The sequence below is a fragment of the Triturus cristatus genome, chromosome 1_1 (genome assembly GCF_964204655.1).
Source record: "Triturus cristatus chromosome 1_1, aTriCri1.1, whole genome shotgun sequence".
Taxonomy (NCBI): domain Eukaryota; kingdom Metazoa; phylum Chordata; class Amphibia; order Caudata; family Salamandridae; genus Triturus; species Triturus cristatus.
In genome coordinates this window covers 1,231,007,494-1,231,031,474 of record NC_140579.1, presented here as the reverse complement: position 1 = coordinate 1,231,031,474, position 23,981 = coordinate 1,231,007,494, and the positions used below count along the sequence as shown (strand labels likewise).

The 23,981-nt window shown below is 50.5% G+C and overlaps 1 protein-coding gene across 1 annotated transcript in view; it reads left to right on the top strand.

Moving 5' to 3' along the window:
• LOC146871866 (synaptonemal complex protein 1-like) overlaps positions 1 to 23,981 on the top strand; it is a 2,219,271-nt gene that overhangs the window by 593,095 nt on the left and 1,602,195 nt on the right. The window contains exon 7 of the mRNA XM_085652069.1: positions 8,455 to 8,547. Within this exon, the coding sequence (XP_085508195.1) occupies positions 8,455 to 8,547 (93 nt within the window). The remainder of the gene's footprint in view (positions 1 to 8,454; positions 8,548 to 23,981) is intronic.

The following is a 23,981-nucleotide window of genomic DNA, read 5'->3' as shown; positions in this document are numbered from 1 at the left end:
TTATCTTAAGGGTTCTCCCTTCGAGCCCTTACACAAATGTCCTTTGAGACTGTTGTCTTTTAAGACTTTTTTTTCATTGCAATCACCTCGGCAAGGAGGGTAAGTGAGCTTCAAGCTCTAAGTTCAAAACCCCCGCTTTTGACCATTCATGCTGAAAGAAGGGTACTCAGGACCAGGGCTGCATTTCTGCCTAAGGTGGTAACTCCCTTTCATCTGGGGAAGTCCATTACTCTTCCTACCTTCTATCCTCCCCCTCACCCTTCCAAGGAGGAGGAGAGACTTCACCGCTTGGACCCTAAGAGGTCGGTGAGCTTCTGCCTGGACAGGACAAAAGACTTTAGAGTTGATGACCAGCTCTTAGTGGGCTTTGTTGGCTGCAGGAAAGGCAGAGCGGTGCACAAGCGCACCCTTTCCAAATTGATTGTCTTGTGCATCAAGATATGCTACTCTTTGGCTGGTAAGGAAACTCCAGAGGGTTTAAGGGCCCATTCCACTAGAGCTAAGTCTTCCACTTCTGCTTTGTCTAGGGGTGTTCCTGTGGAGGACATTTGTAGGGCGGCAACTTGGGCCTCCCTCCACACTTTCGCAAAACATTATTGCTTAGACACTGAGGGGAGGAGGGACGGACACTTTGCTCGTTCCGTCCTTCAGGACTTTCTGGTATAGAAGGGTGGACACCCTCCTCCTGGAGTGGGACCGCTGTGGGAATCTATTCACAAGGTGAGGAATCCACTTGCAGATGTATCCATCAGAAGAACAAGTTACTTACCTTCGCTAACGCTCTTTCTGGTGGATACAGTATCTGCCTGTGGATTCCTCACTGACCCACCTGCCTCCCCGTTGTCCACCCTTGTATACCTTAAGTATATGATGGGGTTTCAAAATGTATTTGTTACTATCAAAGGCAGTGTGTTATTTCTTTTGCCTTTCTATTTATTCTCCACACTGTGTGTGTTGCTTGTATATTATGTACTGTGTATACTGTGTATATATTGCTGTCAGTCCGTCCGTGTGCCTCAAAGGCACGGAAAAAAGGGCGGAACTGACGTCATCACGTCAACGAGGTCTTCTTATGGAGCCGGTGACGTCAGCGGAGTCGCGAGCGTAGCCGTGTCTCTGTGACGTCTTCGACCTCATCAGCGTGGACTGCTACAAAAGTTTCCGAATGTTGCTGGCGCAGGGGATATTCACAAGGTGAGGAATCCACAGGCAGATACTGTATCCACCAGAAAAAGCGTTACCGAAGGTAAGTAACTTGTTCCTCCGCTACATGATCTTGAGTATGCACCTGCCTCCAAATATGTGGAAGAGACCGCTTCTGTCAATTCTTTATAATATTCATTAGGATTTTTCCTAGGGTCAGGCAAATGAGTCTATAGCGACAAAACTTTGCTTCTTTTCCATGGAGTATAAACCTATTGTTCCTCAAAACAGACTGCCTCCCTCGCTATAGTAACATTGCCACTGCCATCCGTTAATTCCAGTATTTTCTGGATGATATATAGGATGAACCTCCTGCATCGGAAACTGAGACACAGACCTGGGACTTTTCTCATGTAGTCGTCCCCTCTATGCTATTATAGTTGCAACATTAGAATAAACCTGTCCTTGCCCCAATTCACTATTATACACCCGATTTCTTATGTCACATAAAATTTGAGGTGCCTCCACTTCAAAACACTGTTGCCAAAGACCAATTAATGTTGCGCACATGTGTTTAAGGGTATGCTACTGTATAAAAGGCTCAAAATCTCTCATAGTCACCCAGACATCCTCCACACTATAGATAGGATTACGGGCCCACTGTGCAACCTGGTTATCTATTACCTGTTTCTCATCATCTCCCACATTGGATCGCACTATCTTAAAGAGACACGTTAGTGATAGATTCCTTACCTTAGAATATCCCCGGGCGTCAGACTGGATCCGGAAAGTTTTTTGTAGCAGTACCCCTGGTCATCAGTAGGTGGTGTCGTGCAGCTTCGCGTCCGTCACTGGCATCGTAAGCGCCGAGATGATGTCACGGAGACTACTTAGGCGCCACCCATGCGTGCTGACGTCAGTTCTTTATTTTTCCGCACCAGCAAGCGCAGCTCCGGATAGAGCACGTACCTTAGTCACTTTTTGACTACTCCTTTGAGACTTTTGTCTCCCCCTTTTTTCTCCTGGTGCACGTAGGGATGCCTGGATTTAAGTCCTGTGGGGCCTGCCGTCGCAATATGTCGGTAGCGGACCCCCATGATGTTTGCCTCTACTGCCTGGAGACCGACCACGACTCCCGGGCCTGCCGGGACTGTCGGGCCATGGCCCGATGGCCTTGAGGCAGCGGCGGCAGAAACTGCTGGAGGCCCGGCACTTGTCCCAACGCTGCTCCAGGTCCAGGGACCGTTCCTGGGACCGCTCGCAGGGCCGCAGTTGTCACTACTCAGGCTCCAAGTCTTCGCCCTTGGATTCCGGTAAGCGACGACATAAAAAGAAGTCGAAGAAGCATGTACGCTCTCCGATGTCCCCCCGTCGGTCCTCGGAGAGGGACAGGGGTTCTGCCCCTGCAGCTTCCTTGGAGCCTGGGAGTCCCGCGGCCTACCCGCCTTACCTAGGTCCGTCGGCGACTCCCAAATAGGTGCCAGAGTTTCTTGCCACTATGGACTGCCTTTTTAGGCCTCGGGATCCCGCCGGTGTGCCTTCGGACCCCGCGGTCCCGTGTCCAGATCCTGTTGGCCTGTCGGCGCCGCTGGCGGATCCAGCTTCGGCGCCACAGGATTCTACGCCGTTGGCCCCGGCGCCACGTGGTCCGGCACTGCTGGATCCGGTCCCAGCGCCGCCCACGGCTCCGCCTCCGGCGCCGCAGTGGGTGCCGTTCGTTCCGCCCTTGCCCCGGTTCCAGGACCATTTAGTTCCTGCCTAGGATCCGCCGTGGGACACGGCGCTGGCCCGACCCCGGCCGGCGCTGTTCATGGTGCCATTTCTGACGCCATTTGTCCCTTCTCCGGCTTCGGCTCTACCGCCGCGGCCGGTTCGTCCTGCAACGGAGGTGGAGGATGACTGGGAGGGGTCCGAGGACCCTCTCGCCCGTCAGTATGACCACGAGCAGGACTGGGTGGACGATCTGGAGGACGCCAGCGACCTCGATGTCTCTTCTGACCCGTGGTTTGCCTCTCCCCCGCCTACAATGGAGGAGGGCGTTTCCTACACGATGGTGCTCCGGGGGCTGCTGAGGTCCTCAACCTCGAACTTTCTATGGTGGCCCTCAAAATTAACCTCCTCACCGAGGTGCTCCAGACGGCGTCTACTTCGTCGGAGCCACTGCTTCCCTTCAATGACGCCCTCACCAACGTCTTGTTGGGCACTTGATCGCGACCGGCCACGGGAGCCCCTGTGGATTAGAATGTCGCCCGGTGCCTTGTGACCCTGCTTTTCTGACCACTCACCCTACGCCTGAGAGTCTGGTCATCCAAGCCTCGATGTTGCAGAATGCCTTTCCCACGGCTCCTCTGGATAAGGACTCTAAGAAGCTGGAACAGTTCGGTAAGCGGTTGTTCTCTTCGGCCAGCTTGGGGCTGCAGTCGGTGAACACCGCCTGCTTATTGGGCCGCTGTTCCCATGCGGTGTGGGATACCGTTGCTCAAGTGTTGCCCAGTGTCCTGAGGAGGTCCAGGCTGTCCTTCTCAGTTGCTGAGGGTAAGGATATGGCTAAGTTCGCCATTCTGTGTGGTTTGGACACTGCTGACTCGTTGGGCATGGTGATTTCTACCACTGTGGCGCTGCGTCGCCACGCCTGCTGGCGATCTACTGGGTTCTCACCCGATGTCCAGAGTCGCTCATGGACATGCCTTTGATGGCACTCTGCTGTTTGGCGATAAGGTCGACAGCGCACTGGAGCATTTTAAGGACTCGCGAGCCATGGCCAAGTCCTTGGGTCTTTCTGCAAAGAGCCCGGCCACTCCTGGTTTTCGTTACTTTCGTGGCCACGGCAGAGGTGCCCAGGCACATTCCTTCAACAAGCCTGTGCAGAACCAGCCTCAGCGTGGCCGCGGACACGACTTCCGCAGGGGCGGGTCTGGAAGTTAGCGTGGGGGTCAGTCCACCTGCGCCACCGCTGCTTCTACCTCCAAACCTTCCTAATCTGAGCATTGTGGAGCACCCCATGCCGGTGGGTAGCAGGATCCGCCACCACCTCCCTCACTGGCGCGATATCACATCGGACAATTGAGTGTTGCAGATTATCCGCAAGGGTTACTCCCTTCTCTTTCAGCCCTCCCCTCCAGCCATGCCACCTCAGTGCCACCGCATGTCGGGGGATCACTTGGTACTTCTCCAGCAGGAAGTCACGGCCCTCTTGGCCAAGGGGGCCATCCAGTGCGTTCCTGGGCCGGAAGTAGGGAGTGGTTGTTATTCCAACTACTTTCTGGTCCCCAAGAAGGACAAGGGGGGCCTGCGCCCCATCTCGGACCTCCGGAACGTCAATCTCTTCCTCCAGAAGGGGAAACTCAAAATGGTGACTCTGGCTCAGGTCCTGGCTGCCCTCGACCCTGGAGACTGGATGGTGGCATTGGACTTGCAGAACGCATATTTTCACATCCCCATCCTGCCGGCCTACGGCATTACCTGCGGTTCACGGTAGGCCAGGAGCATTTTCAGTTTGCCGTGCTCCCCTTCGACCTTACCAGCACCCCTCGGGTGTTCAAGAAGGTGATGGCGGTGGTCGCAGCTCACCTGCGCAGGTCGTGGGTGTCAGTCTTCCCTTACCTCGAAGACTGGTTGTTGAAGACGGTCTCGCCCCAGGCAGTCGTCAACCACCTTCAGACGACGACCGACCTCCTGCATTTCCTGGGGTTCTCCATTAATGTGCAGAAGTCGCACCTGAGTCCCTCTCAGAAGCTCCCCTTCATCAGAGCGGTTCTGGATTCGACGCTGTTTCGGGTTTATCCTACCGAGCAGCGAGTCCGGGATATTCAGGCTAAGATTCCGATCTTTCAGCCTCTGTCCCGGGTTTCAGTCAGGATGACCCTCCGGCGTCTGGGCCTGATGGCCTCCTGCATCCTGTTGGTGACACATGCCAGATGGTATATGCGGGCTCTGCAGTGGGACTGGAAGTTCCAGTGGGTGCAGCATCAGGGCAACCTCTCCGATCATGTCCAGATCTCAGAAGGCACTGCACGACAATTGCAGTGGTGCCTCACGAATCGCTATTGGGTCAATAGCAGATCCCTCTCCCCAACCGAACCACACAGTGGTGACGGATGCGTCCCTCCTGGGATGGGGAGGCCACTTGGGAGAGGCGGAGATCAGAGGCTTCTGGTCTCTGGCAGAGTCCCAGCTCCATATCAACTTTTTGGAGCTTCGGGCGATCCGACTTGCACTGGAGGAATTCCTTCCCTCTGTCCGGGAAAGTGTGGTGCAGGTGTTCACGGACAACACCACCGCTATGTGGTATTGCAACAAACAGGGCGAGGTTGGGTCCTGGACCCTATGTCAGGAGGCTCTGCGCCTCTGGACATGGCTGGAACATCAAGGCATTTCCCTGGTGGTTCAACACCTGGCAGGTTCCCTGAACGCCAGGGCGAACAAACTCAGCTGCCGGTGCTTGATGGATCACGAATGGCGTCTGAACTCGGACGTGGTGCAAGGTCTCTTTCTGCAGTGGGGAGAGCCTTGGTTAGATCTATCCGCCACCGAAAAGAACGCACAATGTCATCAGTTTTGCGCGTTGGAATTTCCAAGACGGCACTCGCTCGGCGACACTTTTCATCGCGAGTGGAGTTGCGGTCTATTGTACGCTTTTCCGTCTATACCACTTCTGCCCAGAGTGCTGAAGAAGATTCGGCGCGACCGGGCCGAAGTCCTCCTTGTGGCTCCGGACTGGGCACGAAGATACTGGTATCCTGAGCTACGCAGCATGGGGATCGATACCCCGATCCGTCTGCTTCTTCGGGAGGATCTCCTGTCGCAGCAGCAGGGGACGATCCTCCACCCGAACCTGTCCAGCCTCCACCTCCATGCGTGGAGATTGAGCGGCGGCAGTTGACAGCTTTTGATCTTCCTCCCGAAGTCTGTGATGTCATTCTGGCAGCCAGGCGTCCCTCCACTAAAGCGGTATACGGCTGCAGGTGGAACACGTTTGTGGCATGGTGCACAGCAAAGGCTGTGGATCCCCTTTCTGCCCATCTTTCTGAAGTTCTTCTGTTCCTTCTTTCTTTGGCCCAGCAGGGCTCTGCTCTGGGCACTATCAAAGGTTATCTTTCGGCCATCTCCACCTTTTTGAGGCTTCCAGATCAGCCTTCTCTCTTTAAGTCGCCGGTTGTTAACCGTTTTCGTAAAGGCATTACACACACGTTTCCTCTGTTGCCATTCATCATGCCTCAATGGGACTTGAATCTCGTTTTGACCTATCTGATGTGCACTCCTTTCGAGCTCCTTCATACCTGTCCTTTGCGTCTTCTTACTCTTAAGACGGCTTTCCTGGTCGCTATCACCTCTGCCAGAAGAGTGAGTGAGCTCCAGGCTCTTTCTTCCAAACCTCCTTTACTTTCTGTTCATCCGGACAAGGTGGTGTTAAGGACCCGTTCTTCTTTGTTGCCAAAGGTGGCCACGCCCTTCCACATCGGGCAGACCATCACTTTGCCTACCTTCTTTCCGCCTCCGCATCCTTCGAGGGATGAAGAGAGACTCCACCATCTGGACCCAAAACGTGCGCTCGCATTCTATCTAAAGCGTACACAGCAGTTCCAGGTGGATGACCAGCTCTTTGTTGGCTACGTGGGTGCCAAAAAAGGTCAGGCTGTGCGCAAACGGACCATCTCTCGGTGGGTCATTCTGTGCATCAAAGCATGTTACTCCTTGGCTAAGAAAGAGCCTCCTGTGGGGCTGCATGCCCATTCTAACAGGGCAACTGCAGCCACTACTGCCTTGGGACGTGGCGTCCCCTTGCAGGACATTTGTCAGGCAGCTACGTGGGCCTCGCTGCACATGTTTACCAAGCATTACTGCCTTGACAGTCAGGTCCGGGGAGACGGCTTCTTTGGCCGTTCTGTTCTCCGTGACTTTCTGGTGTAATCTCTTCGGAGACCCACCACCGGGGTTGGTATTGCTGGGGTATCTATTGTAAGGTAAGGAATCTATCACTAACGTGTCTCTTTCAGATGCACAAGTTACTACTTGTGTAGCGATATATCTGTAAGAGACATTAGTGACAGTAGGACCCTCTTTAGTACCTATGCCCTAGGTACCAGAGGTACCACTTACTATGGCCTTACAGAGGTGCTAAAGGCCTTGGGGAAAAGAACACTGGCACTGCAGACCTGGTTAGCAGCAGGAACCCAGTGCACTTCAGTCAAAGTTTCATCAAATACCTGTCAAAAAGTGGGGGACTTCTGCAACAAAATCCCAGTTTTTTACAGTATGTTATAGGGAGAGTTAGTATGTCTCCATATTACTTTTGGCACTGCACATTTTTATCAATGTCTCTTCATCAACTCACCTCAAAGGTGGAGAAAAATTAATGGTAAATGATGTTGCTACTCCAGGGTGGCCGCTAAATGGCTTTTGTGGTATCATCTGGTGCCTCTCCAGGTGTTGATACAAAGCCTGCTCCCCCTACCAGCGATATGAGAGCTTTAAAGTTTCTGGGTCCGGTCTGGCATGTGGTATTATTCTACAGATGAGGAATCTACAGGTATCTAGAGTATCCACCAGAAAGATTGTTACCACAGGTATGTAACTTTTTCTTTCGGTGTATTGTCCCTTGATATTGCTGTAACGATATTCTGTCCCGTCGATATTCGGGATTCGAATAAACTAGCCTTTCTGTGATGTATTCTATTCCACCCACAGCTCTGCTGCACCCCTCATTGCCCTGACCTTCATGCAGAGCATTCATTTCTGACTGTAAAGATCACCTATGGTGCTTCAACCATGCTTTCTCCCCAGCCACGGTCAGTGCAGGTAACAGCGGTGGGGCTGTTTAAGGGGGGATTTCGATGGACGATGCAGAGGGAAAATTAAATAAATAATTTCCCCTCTGCATTGGCCCTCGAAATCGCCCCTTACACTGCCCCACCGTTGTTACTTGCATAGACCGCAGCTGTTTCTCCCTCGAATACCGACTTACTTCTGGACTACTGGCTGTAAAATATCCATTTTATACAGCTCTCTATTGATTTGCATCTATATTTGCACTGTATATGCTCAGACATACATACATACTTGCTGTGGTGCAGCTTGGTCCTGTGAGGGGGAGTAAAACTATTTTGGATCAAGTGTGATGTCCTGATATCTTGGTAAAACCTACAGGCCTAAGTGATCTGACTGGTGAATAACCTGTCCTTGAGAAACAAATAGTTTACCAAAGTATCTTCTCCAGGTGCTGTAAATGCTGTATATGCATGTTTTTCTAGTTGAATCATGTAATGTACATTTAAGAAGACAATTTACTTATTATTTGAGTTTGTTATTCAGCACCAGTATGATAAGATGGTGGAAGAAAAACATATTGAATTAGGAATGTACAAGAAAAAAGAACAGGAGGCCCTTTCTGCAAAAGTATCCTTGGTAAGACTGCAATGAAGTGAAAAACAATCTTGAATATTGGAATATGTCCGTGAACGCCCTATATGTGTTTGTCCTTGAAAAGGATGGGTACGACTAATGTATCATCTAGATATGCAAATAACATTTAACATGTATCTACTTTTCGGGCTGTTCATTAACAAATGTAGCTACTCTACCTTTGTCCTTTTTATTTGTATAAGTGCTTAATATACTGAGATGCCATCCCCACAGACATAAGTAGAGACATACAACTGACACACCTCATATTTGGCGAATTGCCATCAAAGGCTGGCTGCGAACTCACTGACTGTTGAGACTGAGAACTAGTGTTTGTAGAAATCTATGATGAGATTACACAAATATAATCACTGGATTGCTTCTTTTTGTTTGGTCTTTCACAATACACTCAATAACATATCATGTGGTTAACAAAACACTACATTTAGGTATTTTGTTATATGAAATGGCACAGATAATCTTTTAGGGATAGAGTGGATTTCTGTCTCTCACAAACCAAAGGGGCAGAAGATTTGGACTATAACTTTTCTTGCTAAAATCTCTGCTCCCAACCCCACTGATCTGGGCATTGTCACTGCTCTCCCCTGCGCAGCTCCACCACTAAATAGCTGCCCCCTGAGTGCACGCTGACCCTTCTTGGTCAGGTGTTCAAGGCCCTACTCCACCCGCAGGCTACTGCCTGCGCCTCATCCCTGGTGGTCCAGTGGGAGAGTATTCTGCTTTTCTGCCCTCTGTTCCTCTGCTGTATCTGTCTTTTTTTTTGCTCTCTCTTTTTCTTTCCTCCTACTCTTTGTGCCTTTTTTTCTCTTCTTGCCTTTTTCTTAGTTTTTTCCTTAAGCCTCTTTTCTCTTCTTGCCTCTTTTTCTTGCCCTCCAGTGATATCCCATTTTCCTGCTGCTGCTGATCTTCGGCCCCTCCAGAATGCTGTTTTTCCCACTCCCTACCTCCAAGCTGACCAGCCCTCCCCTTCACTCTACTTAATGGCGGCTGCCACGAGGCAAGGAGAGCAAGCCCACTGACCTGATCATTGTCACAGATCTCCCCCACGCAGCTCCACCACTAAGTAGCTGCCCCCTGAGTGCGCTCTGACCTTTCTGGATTGGGTGTTCAAGGCCCTACTCCATCCTCAGGCTCCTGCCTGCACCTCATCCCTGGTGGTCCAGTAGAAGGGCATTCTGCTCTTCTGTCCTCTGTCCCACTGCTGCTTCTGTCTTTTCTTTGCTCTCTCTTTTTCTTTCCCCTACTCTGTGCCTTTTTTCTCTTCGTACCTTTTTCAATTTTTTTTTCCTTTTGCCTCTTTACTCTTGTTGCCTATTTTTCTTGCCCTCCAGCGCTTTCCTGTTTACCCACCGCTGCTGACCCCCATGGCCCCCCCCCCTCCATTGTACAGTTTTTCCAGCTCCCTACTTCCCGCCTCCGAACCGACCAGCCCTCTCTCTCACACTACTTAATGGTGGCCGCTGTGCGGCAAGGAGAGTAAGCCAACTGGTCTGATCAATGTCACTGCTCTCCCCCACTCAGTTCCACTACTAATTAGCTGTCCCCTGAGTGCGCTCTGACCCTTCTAGGTCGGGTGTTCGAAACCCTCCTCCAGCCGCAGGTTCCTGCCTGCGCCTCATCCCTGATGGTCCAGTGGGAGAGCATTCTGCTCTACTGCCCTCTCTCCCACTGGTGCTTCTGTCTTTTCTTTGCTCTCTCGTTTTCTTTCCTCCTACTCTTTGTGCCTTTTTTCTCTTCTTGCCTTTTTCTCAGTTATTTCTTTTTGCCCTTTTACTCTTGTTGTCTTTTTCTTGCCCTACAGTGCTTTCCTGGTTTCCTTCCACTGCCGACCCCTTGGGCCCCTCCCCCCTGAAGCGCACTGTTTTTCCCGCTCTCAGCTTCCCATCTCCCAACTGAACGGCCCTCCCCCTCGCACTGCTTAATGGTGGCCGCCGTGTGTCCGTGGTGCGTCAAAGGGAAGCCCGCCCGCGACCCGACCGCAGCCAGCTCCAGGGACCCTGGTCCTCCGATTCACCACCGCTACCACACCAGCATCCCTCACGATCTCAACCCCAGACACAACAACTGCCAGCTCTCGACGCCGACCAACATCCACAGCCCACTCTCCTGCCTTCACTGCCACCTCACCTTCACCCACCACAGTACACCCGCTCCCTCACCCAACCTACCAACCCTCACTGCATGCAAGCCTCTCAAGTGCATCCTCCTCAACGTACGATCCCTCCACAAACACAACACAGAAATCTGGGACCTCCTCAACTCTGCCTCACCGACATCGCCTTCCTGATGGAAACCTGGACGAGTTCCAGCTCAACACCAGACATTGCCAACCCTATCCCCGACAAGATCATAAGCAAGGACCGTCCCATCCGGCCAGGAGGAGGCTTTATCATTGTCTACAAAAGCTCCCCCCACCTGACCACCCACTCAGATACCCAACGACCCACATGGAACACCTCTACTTCAAGATCCAGGCCAACCCAAAAACCAGCCTCCGCGGCACCCTCTTCTACAGAGTACCCGTTCCCCGGGCCTCTTTCACTGATGCCATCGTCGACCTCATCGTACTCCAGGCCCTCGTTTTCACCGACTTCATCCTACTCGGAGACCTCAACTTCCACCTGGACAACCAAAATGATCCCAACACAACCCCCCTCCTTGAGAACATCGCCAACATGGGACTTAAACAGCTAGTCACCTCTGCCACGCAAACTGCAGGACACACACTCAAGCCCGTTTTTGCCGCAGGAAACAGCATCTCCTACAAGCCACACCACCGTACTCCTCTGGACCGACCACCACTGCATCCACTTCTCTTTCAACAAAACACAGAGCACACCAGCACGCCCACTGTTTACCCCGCAGACGTTGGAACAGACTCACAGAAGATCAACTCACCACCTTCCTCAAGAACATAGCAACACTGATATCCTCAGACGTCAACACCACAGCACGCAACCTCCAACAATGGGTCACAAACTGCGCCAACACCTCAAGAAAGCCACTGGCAAACAACACATCAAGAAAGTAAGCTGGTTCACTCCTGCGCTTCAAGAGTCCAGGCGCACCTGTAGGCGACTTGAGAAGGAAGAAGGCCTCCCAAGACAGAATCACCAACAATGCACACAATAGCAGAGAAGCCTTTAGCATCATCAAGGAGTTTACCAAACCCAACAGTTAGGCTACTGATGTCCTACCCTCCCAAGACCTCTGCAACAGACTTGGCACCTTCTTCTGCCACAAGATCAAGACTATCTATGACAACTTCAATACCTGTTCCCACCCCACCTCGTCAGCAACCACCACAACCCACGTTGAGCCCCCCCGACCGACTCTGCACAGCTGGTCCTCACTCACCACGGACAACACCATAAAGAACATGATAGGCATCCACTCCAGAGCACCTTCAGACCCCTGCACACACCACATCTTCCACAGAGCCGCCTCTGCCATTGCACCCGAGCTATGCGAAACCATAAACTGCTCCACATAAACCACCACCTTCCCCGATGACTGGAAATGTGCCTCCTCCTGAAGAAACTGTCGTCGGACCTGACGAGCCTCAAGAACTTCAGGCCCATCTCCCTGCTCCCCTTCCCAGCCAAAGTCATTGAAAAAGCCATCAGCGCCCAGCTTGCGGACTTATTGAAACCAACCATGTCCTGGACATCTCCCCGCTGCAACCGCCGACATCTGCTCCCTCCTCGACCAGGGCAAAACTGCAGCTCTTGTCCGACTGAACCTCTCTGCAGCCTTTGACACTTTCTCCCACCGCACCCTAGCCATAAGACTCCATGACGCTGGAATCCGAGCTAAGGCTCTCAACTGGATCTGCTCCTTCCTCATCGGCAGAACACTTTGGGGTAGACTCCCACCATACCTCTCAAAACCAACAGAGATTGGCTGTGGAGAACCCCAGGGCTCCTCCCTCTGCCCAACCTCTTCAACGTCTACATGGCCCCCCTCACAACCATCGTCAGGAACCATGGGCTCAAGATCGTCTCCTACGCTGACGACACACAGCTGATCCTCTCCCTCACCAAAGAACTCACTGTCACCAGGAACAAATTCCACGAAGGGATGAAAGCCGGCGCCGTCTGGAAGAAGGACAGCTGCCTGAAGCTCAACTTGAAAAAGACAGAAGTCCTCATCCTGGGAGCCTCCCCCTCTGCTTGGAACGACTCCTGGTGGCCCTCTGCTCTAGGAAGTCCCCCTACCCCCACAAACCACACACGAAACCTCAGCATCATACTGGACTCCTCACTCACAATGGACCGCCAGATAAACACCGTCTCCTCAGTCTGCTTCAACACACTCTGCCTGCTTTGAAAGAATTTTAGATGGGTCCCCACCGAATCCAGGAAGACAGTCACTCATGCCCTCATCAGCAGCAGACTCGACTACGGCAACACACGCTACGCTGGCATCACCCAGAAACTCATCTGAAGACTTCAGAATGTCCAGAACGCCACAGCAAGACTAATCCTCAACATCCCCCGGGCAGCCAGATCACTCAACACCTCTGCGATCTCCACCTGCTCCCAGTCGACAGAAGACTAACCTTTAAACTCCTCCCCACGCATACAAGACCCTTCACAACACCAGACCTGCATACATGAATCACCGCCTCTTATTCTAAATACCCAACAGACACCTCCGCTCCATCCAGCTTTCCCTGGCTACCATCCCACGAATCCACAAGACCAGAATGGGAGGAATGCCCTTCTCCTACCTCGCCCCCAAGAAATGGAACACCCAGACCATCCACCTCAGGAAATCACCCTTACTGACGCAATTCTGAAAGGACCTCAAGACCTCGCTCTTTGGATTAATTCAGCAATGAGTCTTATCCCTCCCCCAGTGCCTTGAGACCCTCACAGGTGAGTAGCTGCGCTTTACAAACCCCTATTGATTGATTGATTGGTAGTCTACCAGGACCTTGTAATAAACAACATCATTGAATAATACCTATATCCATGTATATAAATGTGTACCAATAGCTATGTTGAGGTCCTTTGGGACATCTCTGTTCTGCCATTGGTCTGTCTGTCTGTCATTTACACTCTGTTTCCACCCATAACATTATACTGTACAGGGTAGTGGTTCAGCCTACATCAGTCATTGGATCTCTTGCCCTAGGAATGACAGCATTTTCTTATCACATATGTACACTGACCTGAAAATGAGTGCCAGAACTGGTTTGCCAGTCTTTTAGTCTTCCGTCTTCTCTTTTTATAGTTCCTTTTTAATTTCTTTGCTTCTCCTCTATTTATTTTAACGCTTTTTAAGATGATACTACAGCTTTCCAGGCATTACTAAGCCACATCTTCTAAATCACCAAACCATTATGCAATGCTGTTGCCCATAGTGTATCATTGTTTTACCATTTCAAGATGGCCAACACATTGGTTCTAAATGTCGTGGCCATACTTGAACTTTAAAATGATGATAGATTATTTACAATACTTCTGTAAGACGGACACCTACTATCTGAAAGAGACACTTTAGTGATAGATTCCTTACCTTAGAATTACCCCCAGGTGTCAGACTAGTTCCGGAAAGCTTTCGTCAGCAGTACCCCTGCGCGTCGGAAGGTGGCATTGTGCGGCTCCGCGTCCATCCCCCGACGGCCAGGCCATGGCCCTGAAAACTTTCCAGGAGCGGTCCTGAACGTTTCTTGAGGCCCGGGAGTCCGCTCCGTGCTGTTCAAGGTCCCGGTCCCGTGGGAGGTTGAGGGACTGGTCATGGAGCTGCCACCATCGTTCGACGAAGTCTTCGCACTCGTGGTCAGGTAAGACGCAGCACAAGAAGTCAAAGAAGTGCCGTCGCTCTTCGCCTTACCCTAGCCTGTCGCGCGACATGGCTGAGGGTGCGGGTGGTGCCACCCCCACGGCTCCAGCCATGTGCCGTCTCTTTGGCCCGTAGGGCCCCGCCCGCGTGCGTTTGGGCCCCACGTGTCCGGCTGGGGGTCCTCACCCTTCTTCGTTGATGGCTCTGGCCCGACGTTGACGGCTCCGGCACCACGACACCCCCATATTCCATGCATGGATCACAGTCGATGTCGGTTGACCTCGTACGACCTCCCGACATGGAGACGGTGCCGAACCGGTGTCGATCGATGCCGATTCTGACAGCAGGTTATGGAGGACGGGGAGGACTGGGAGGGGTCTGAAGACTCTCTTGCAGCCCAGTGCGAGTTAGACCCGGACTGGGCAGAGGATTTCGAGGACACAGGTGATCTGGATTTCTCTCCAGAACCCGGCGCACTATCTCCTTCTACAGTGGCTACAGAGGAGCGTGGTACTTATTCAATGGTGTACCGTAGGGCAGCAGAGGCTCTCCACCTCAAGCTCCCTACAGTGGTCGTCAGGACTAACTTCCTGACAGAAGTGCTTCGGCCAGCGGCTTCCTCTGTGGAGCTGCTGCTGCCCTTTAATGATGCACTTTTGGACGTTCTCTTGGGCACCTGGTCCAGGCCCACCACAGGGGCGCCTGTGGATAGGAACGTGGCCCGACGCCATCGCCTGGCCCCGGGCGATCCCATTTTCCTCTCCCAACACCCTACCCCTGAGAGCTTGGTTGTTCAAGCCTCTGCGTCTCCGAGGGCATGCCCTTCTGCTCCTCGGGGCAGGGAATCCAAGAAACTGGAGCTGTTTGGGAAGAAGATTTTCTCTTCCGCCAGGTCAGGGTTGCGATCTGTGAACACCGCATGCCTCTTGGGCCGTTATTCCCATTCTGTGTGGGATACGGTGGCGCAGGTGCTGCCTCAGTGTCCGGAGGAGGCCTGGACAGTTCTCTCCCAAGCTATTGCTGAGGGGAGAGATGCAGCCAAGTTCACGATTCGTTGTGGACTTGACACCGCCGACTTGCTGGACAGAGCGATTTCCACTACAGAGGCTGAGGACGACTGGCTTTTCTGGGGATGTCCAGAACACTCTGATGGACATGCCTTTTGATGGCACTCGCCTTTTAGGCGACAAGGCAGACAACGCGTTGGAGCGTTTTAAGGACTTGCGGGCTATGGCCAAGTCCTTGGGCCTTTCGTCCACGCGCACTCCTTCGACTTCTGCTTTTTGCTCCTTTCGTGGCCAAGGAGGGGAGCCTAATCACGTTCTTTTCAAAGCCACTGGCCTGCGCAGCACCAGCCGCGGATGTGGGACCCGCCGAGGTGGGTCACAGGGCCAGCGGGCAGGTCAGTCCACCACCTCCCCTGCCATCACTGCCTCCAAACCTTCCTAGTCCGGTGTTTCAGGCCCACCAAACACCTGTGGGTGGCAGGATTCGCCATCGTATCCCCCACTGGCGCCCCATCACTTCGGACAGGTGGGTTTTGCAGATAGTCCGTAGGGGCTACTCCCTCCCCTTCGAGACTACCCCTCCAGCCATGCCACCTCAGTACCACCGCATGTTGGGGGATCACTTGGCACTTCTCCAGCAGGAAGTTGCGGCCCTCTTGGCCAAGAGGGCCATTGAGTGCGTTCCGATGCCAGAAGTAGGTTGTGGTTGTTACTCCCACTATTTCCTGGTTCCAAAGAAGTACAAGGGCCTGTGTCCTATCTTAGACCTTCGGAACGTCAATCGCTTCCTCCGGAAGGAGAAGTTCAAGATGCTCACACTTGCTCAGGTCTTGTCTGCCCTGGACCCGCAAGACTGGATGGTAGCGTTGAACTTGCAGGATGCTTACTTTCATATCCCTGTCCTGCTGGCCCACCGGCGTTACCTGCGGTTCACGGTAGGCCATGAGCACTTTCAGTTCACCGTGCTCCCTTTTGGCCTTTCCAGCACCCCCCAGGCAGTCGTCTCCCACCTCCAGACTACGGCCGACCTCCTGCATTTGCTAGGGTTCTCCATTAACGTGCCGAAGTCGCACCTGATTCCCCTTCAGAAGCTCCTCTTTATTGGAGTGGTTCTGGATACGGCACAGTTTTGGGTTTATCCTCCTGAACAGCGAGTTCGGGACATTTGGGCTCTTTCGGCCCTTGTTCTGGGTTTCGGTCAGGATGACCTTGAGGCTGCTGGGCCTCATGGCCTCCTGCATCCTGCTGACCAATCATGCCAGATGGCATATGCGGGCTCTGCAGTGGGACCCGAAGTTCCAGTGGGCACAGCATCAAGGGGACCTGTCCGAATATGTCCAGATCTCGGAGGGCACTGCACGACCGTTGCAGTGGTGGCTCACGAACCCGCATTGGGTCAGCAGCAGATCACTCTCCCTCCCCCAACCGGAGCACACAGTGGTGACGGATACGTCCCTCCTGGGATGGGGCGGCCACATGGGAGAGGCGGAGATCAGAGGCCTCTGGTTTCTGGCGGAGTCCAGGCTCCATATCAACCTTCTGGAGCTCCGGGCGATCCTACTTGCATTGAAGGCATTCCTTCCCTCTGTCAAGGGGAGAGTAGTGCAGGTGTTCACAGACAACAACACCGCCATGTGGTACTGCAACAAGAAGGCGGGTTGGGGTCGCGGACGCTATGTCAGGAGGCTCTGCGTCTCTGGACTTGGCTGGAACATCAAGGCATTTCCTTGGTGGTTCAACACTTGACAGGTTCTTTGAACGCCACAGGTGCATGATGGATCACGAATGGCGTCATCACTCGGAGGTGGCGCAAGGTCTCTTTCAACAGCGGGGAGAGCCTTGGTTAGAATTATTCGCCATTGAAGAGAGCACGCAAAGTCAGCAGTTCTGTGCGTTGGAATTTTCAAGGTGGCCCTTGCTCGGCGACTCTTTTTGTCACAAGTGGAGTTGCGGTCTATTGTACGCCTTTCCGCCTATACCACTTCTACCCAGAGTGCTGAAGAAGATCAGGCACGACCAGGCCCAAGTAATTCTTGTGTCCCCGGACTTGGCTCAAAGAGTTTGGTATCCCGAGCTACTCAGTATGAGCGTGGATCCCTGATCCGACTGCCTTTTCGGGAGGATCTTCTGTCGCACCAGCAGGGGACGGTCCTCCACCCGAACCTTTCCAGCCTCCACCTCCTTGCGTGGAGATTGAGCGGCGACAGTTGACTCCATTTGACTTGCCTCCTGACGTCTGTGATATCATTCTGGCAGCCAGGCGTCCCTCCACTAAATCAGTATACGCCTGCAGGTGGAAGAAATTTGTGGCATGGTGCACAGCAAAGGCTGTAGATCCCGTTTCTGCCACTCTTTCAGAAGTCCTTTTGTTCCTTCTTTCTTTGGTCCGGCAGGGCTCTGTTCTGGGCATTATTAAGGGCTACCTTTCAGCAATTTCTGGATTTCTCAGGCTCCCTTATCAGATCTCTCTTTTCAAATCCCCTGTCGTAAATAGATTTCTCAAAGGCATTACTCACCTTTTCCCTCCTGTTCCTTTTGTGATGCCGCAGTGGGACTTGAATCTGGTTCTTACCTATTTGATGTGCGCTCCCTTTGAGCCGCTTCACAACTGTCCTCTTCGTTTATTGACTTTAAAGACTGCTTTCCTGGTTGCCATCACCTCCTCTAGGCGTGTGAGTGAGCTCCAGGCTCTTTCCTGTAAACCTCCTTTTCTGTCTGGACAAAGTTGTGCTCCGCACTCGTCCTTCCTTTTTGCCAAAGGTTTTTACTGCCTTCCATAGCGGGCAAACTTTCACCTTGCCCACTTTCTTTCTGCCTCTGCACCCTTCCAGAGAGGAAGAGAGGCTCCACCGTCTGGACCCAAAACGTGCGCTCTTGTTTTACCTAAATCGCACACAAGAGGTCTTGGTGGATGAACAGCTCTTTGATACACAAGAAGACTATCTCCCGTTGGGTCGTCTTGTGTATAAAAGCCTGTTATTCTCTGGCTAAAAAGGAACCTCCGGTGGGGCTGCGCACCCATTCTACCAGGGCGACAGCAGCTACTACTGCATTGGGACGTGGTGTCCCCCTGCAAGACATCTGTCAGGCAGCCACGTGGACCTTGCTGCATACTTTTACTAAGCATTATTGCCTTGACAGCCAAGTTAGATAGACGGCTTCTTTGACCGATCTGTTCTCCGTGACTTTCTGGTGTGAGCTTGGTTCGCAGACTCACCACCGGGGTTGGTATTGCTGGGGTATCTTTTCTAAGGTAAGGAATCTATCACTAATGTGTCTCTTTCAGATGCACAAGTTACTTACCTTCAGTAACAATATATCTGTAAGAGACATTAGTTAGTGATAGATTTGTTACCGCCCCACCCATCCTCCCCGTTCTGCGAACTGTTTTCTAGGGTTAAGGTCATCCCTTTCAGGGCCCTAGTTTCAAAACACAAGTGGTCAGTATCTTGCATGGCTCTGCGTTCCTGGCCTGAAATGTCGTGTACAGAACTGACATCAGCGCGCGAGGGCGGTGTCTAAGTAGCTGCCGCAAAAGTCATCCCGGCGATCACGACGCCTATGACGGACCTGGGCCGCACAACGCCACCTTCTGACACGCAGGGGTACTGCTGACGAAAGCTTTCCGGATCCAGTATGACTCCTGCGGGGAATTCTAAGGTAAGGAATCTATCACTAACTAATGTCTCTTACAGATATATCGTTACCGAAGGTAAGTAACTTGTGCGTTACGTTTAGTTTTTCAGTTGCAAGCATTTGCCTGCTTTGTTTAGATTGAGGTATGTCTTTTTTTCAATTTTGTTCTATTTGTATTTGTATAATTTTGCAAACGTTGTTGAGTTGCTTGGGTGCATCCAGAACTGAACGAAGCAAGCCACTGTAGTTTACCAGCTTTGTGTTCTCCAGCAGAATTAGATGGTTGACCATGTCAGAAGCGGCAGATAAATCAAGTAAAATTAAGGCATTAATACGGCCATGGTCTAGCTCAGATCTAAGATCATCAACAATGGATAGCATCACTGACTCAGTCCATTGGGTGGGCTAAATTTTAGCTTGATAGGGATTTAGCAAATTATCATTGCTCATATGAGAGCTAATATGCTTGACGACATGATTTTCTAAAAGTTTTGATCTGAAAGGTGGTAACAAATTGGTGTGATATTTTTTTTAATTGGTAGGATTATCATCCACTTTCTTTAGAAAAGGAATAAATCATAACTCCCTTAAAAGATATAAAGACAACTTCTTGAGACAAAGCTAGATTTAAAGCACAGTCAAGCATAGGGGCAGTAGCAGATCTAATCTGGTTAAATAATGCAGTGGGGCATGGCTCATTACAGTCTAGCCAATATTTGACATCCTCTCTGTTAACAGTTAGGAATATCACAACAGTAGAAAGCTCACTTATTAATATAGTCAAAAGGAAAGGAGCTCATACAATTTTGTGGCTGAATATTATGATGAGAAAACATTAACTGTTGTTCAACTCGAACCACATCCTGTAGGCAGAACAATATTCTGAGGAAGGGATACAAACACAAAAGAGACTAAAATCTCCTCTCCATAATACACTTTAGATTTAATTATTTGACAAATCCTAGAGCCAACCTTAAACCACATGATCAGGGTCCCAAAAGGCTTGAGTGTCAGGTCATTGTAATAGACATGTCAACACAGGTAGACCAACCTCAAAATCATACTGTAAGAACTAGAGCACTAATTCGTACACACATTGAAGAGAGAATATGTGCAAAGGCCAGTAGATCTCGCTGAACAGAAGCCAGTTCTGTATAATTTGAGGAATAAATTAGATCTTGGGTAGTCCTTCGACCCTGAGCTGTCCCAAAATCCAGATGACGGTGAACTAATGTTGTAACTGGAATGTAAGCTTCAAAGTTTGACACAGGATTCCAGTGCTGCTGGATATGATGAACCAAAGCAACCCAGATGCAGATGAATCCCAAGGTGCAGCAAACACACATTCCATATAAAGAAGAACATAAGAACAAATAAGTGACGCTTGGATTCAAGCAAAGGCAAAAGAAAATAATTAAACCCTAAAATTATCATAGAAACTCACCATGTCCCCCTGCAACTATGTTATGGTGTGGTCTGATCGGTGGGAGATTATATGACAAATATGAGGAGCGAGTAGAGAGAAGGCTGAGATGGAGAGCTGTCCAGGTTTGGAAAGTGGGTGATGGACAACTGAGGATTAAATGAATCTATGTGAAGCACATACCAGTTCAACGTGTGTTTCTGGATGGCAGAATGCATTACATTGCGATGAGGAACTAGTGCTAGGGGCAGGATCGTCCATCATCACCCCAGAGACGAGTTTGAATTGTTGTGGATAGAGGTAGCCTGTTGCTGAGGTGGTGAGCCCCTTCGGTGGTGGCATTGGGCAGTTTATTATGTTTATTATATATATATGCCCTGATCCCACCAAATTAAGATTGTTGGCTAGATTTTTATTGGGGGGGGGGACGTTGATGGATCTGTGAGTCATTGCTCTTGGAATCGTCCGTGAACCTGGTTTTGATGCTCTGGGCGAGCTCATTTGGCATTCTGGACTGTGAGCATAAGACGTAATGCTTGAGTGTCATCACCTTTGACCTGGCACACCGTTTACTTACGTGCCACCATTTTGGGTCAGTGAGGGGGAGAATAGCCTCCAAGCAATTCTTGTGGATACTAGGTTCTCTTGCCTCTTGCTTTTGTCTTTCGATCTGAAGCATGTGTGATCGCTTAGCCTGCCAATTTTAGGTCAATGTTTTAAGGCATAACCACATTCACGTCCGCAGTGGAGACAGCAATCTTACTGTGATAGTTACCGCCTCCGGTGAGATGAAGATAATTCTATTGAACTTTTGATCACTTGTCGGGAGTCATTGGATTATTTACACTTTGAATGAGGCACTTTCCATCATTGCGAGGAAGTCTTAATTCCATTCAGTGTTTACTATTTTTGGGCTGGTTAGTCTCTACTATGCCTGGGCTAGAAATTCCACCCTGCTCGCAGAGTTTGCAGAGTTTTCCCCACTCCACGCTCTGTTTAGCACGCTGTGTTCCAAAAAACTCTGCTCCATGCAGCGAGGAAAATCTTACTCCAAATCGCCTCCTGGCGAGATTTCTCAGCACGTTCGGTCACGTATGTTCGCTACCATTCGCAGGGAGAAACATTACGTTTGCGTTGAGGAAGCTGCCACTTGACTAGAACATCTACTCGAGCGGCAGAGAGAAACAGCGTCCTCTTGTGCTGCGTGTGGTGCCGTTCATGCTTATTTTACAGTACAGGACAAACACCATGCGCTACAAATAAGCACGAACTGCACGACATAATACACTCTACTGCTTGTGGAACTCCACGTAGTGTGGTGGAGTTTTTTGGTCACTTTTCAAAGTTCAGTATAGCGGAATTCCGCAAACTCCACCCAGGCCTAATCTGTAATACACAGCTATTTATTGTATTAACTTGCTGTTTTAGTTTATTGTTTTGGCTAGTTATTCTGGTTGGTTTTTTAATAATTTTTTTCCCAGGGATGATAGCTTCCATCTTTCCTATCTGAATCAGGAGAACCATTGCTGACTTGGAAAAGATGGAAGAAATTGTTTGATTCTTACTTAATTGCCATTGGTGGGGAGAAATTCCCCCCTGCGAGGAAGCAAGGTGTTTTATTGCATAATTTAGGAATTGAAGAAAGGAATATATACAGGGGTTTGGATGAGATCCCTATTGGCCAAGTAGATAGGGAAACAGTGGAAATGTATGACATTTTGGTTAAAATCTTGGAACTACATTTTGGGACTTAAATGAATATAATTATAATTTTTCTTTTTTATAATTATAGAGAAACATAAACTCTACTCATCTAATCAAGGGAAATGCAAAAAACATCCAAGTACGTGGCCATCCTGAAAAACTTGGCGAGGACGTGTGAATTTGGAGAACTCACTGACTGGCTTATCGGGGACCAATTGGTAGTTGGGACAAACAACACCAAAGTCCAGGAAATTCTCTTGACTTAATATCCAAACTTGAAAAGAAGCTAATTTCATTATTAAGAGCATTTAACATACTTCTGGATGAGTCAAAGAGATTAGGAATGATGAACCAAGGGTTCTGGAAATAGTTTGTGAAACATCCTGTGAAAACGTGTTCAAATGTAAACAATTAAGCTATGGTGAGTGTTAGACCTGGTACCATTGGCGTGAGTCTCCCTTCCATTTTTCACTGATTGCCACCTCTGTTTTTGATATGTTTTGCTGGTTTAGATGCTTTGGGCACTGTGTCACTGCTATTCAGTGCCACAGTGCAAGTGCTCCCTATTGTAAATTCATGTATTGATTAGTGACTCTGTGATTGGATTATTTGATTTACATGTCAGACCATAGTATAGTGCACCATGTGTGCCCAGGGCCTGTAAATCAAATGCTGCTGGTGGGCTTGCAGCACTGGTTGTGCCACCCACAGAAGCAGCCTGTAAAGTGTGTCTCAGGCCTGCCATTGCAGAGCCTGTGTGCAGTCTGTGACTGCCATGTCGACTTGGCAATTGTACTCACTTGCCAGTCCCTAAACCTTCCCTTTTCTACATATCAGACACCCCTAAGGTAGGCCCTAGGGCAGGGTGCATTGTATGTAAAAGGTAGGTCATGTCCTGATGTGTGTGGCATGAACTGATAGTGAATTACAGCCTATGTCGTTGTTCCCTATTGCTAGTCTACCTGTCCCCATAGGCCAGAATGGGCAGTTTGATTATAACATCTTATAATCCTAACTGACCTAGGGAACATGGTAGAAATTCGAGTTTAGTATGCCTGAACTCAGAATGATAAAATACATCTTTTAGTGAAGTTGGTTTTAACATTCTGTGTTTGAAAATACCACTTTTAGAAAGTAGGTATTTTCTTGCCTAACCATCCAGCCTGCCTCTGCTAGCTTGTGTATTGTATGTCTGGTTTTGTGAGTGACAGGGGCTGGGGGCTCCAGGAGACAGGGTGAGTCAGCACTAGGCTAAATTGACCTATCTGCATTGGGAGTGGTGGGAGGAGTAACACCTGGGCCTGAATAGGGTTGTGCCTGCCTTCCACCTCCTGTGGTGCGTCTGATGACCCTGGCCCACACTGACAAAGAAAGAAGGTGTGCACTATCAGAATGCACCCAGAACTGGTTTGGACTAGGTACAGGACCCTCTGCCTTCAGAGAACAAAGAGAATAGTAGTATAAATATGGGGGCCTAGACCCCAAGACTTTAGATCACTTCTGGGAAAACAAGACAAACCTTTGCCAAGAAGAAGAACCAAGGAAGCTGTAGGAGTTGAACTGCCCCTCTGCCAGTGTGCTGTTTTGGTGGGTTGGCCTGCAGTGGTTTCTTTATTGCCAAGGAAAGGAGAAGGAACTTTTAAGGAACTTTCATCATCTTGCAGAATATTTCTCCAAGGGCTTAAACTTGTGCTTGCCACCTGCTGAAGTCTCAGGGTTCGAAGACGTTACCACCAGCTCCCCTCTGAATTTCCTTGCTGGGAATTCTGTCTGCAGAAGCCTGCATGTTGCTGGGAGCTGGAAGCACGACTCAATGAGAAGAAGCGTGTCGCTGTCGCAGCGATGCCGTCGCATCG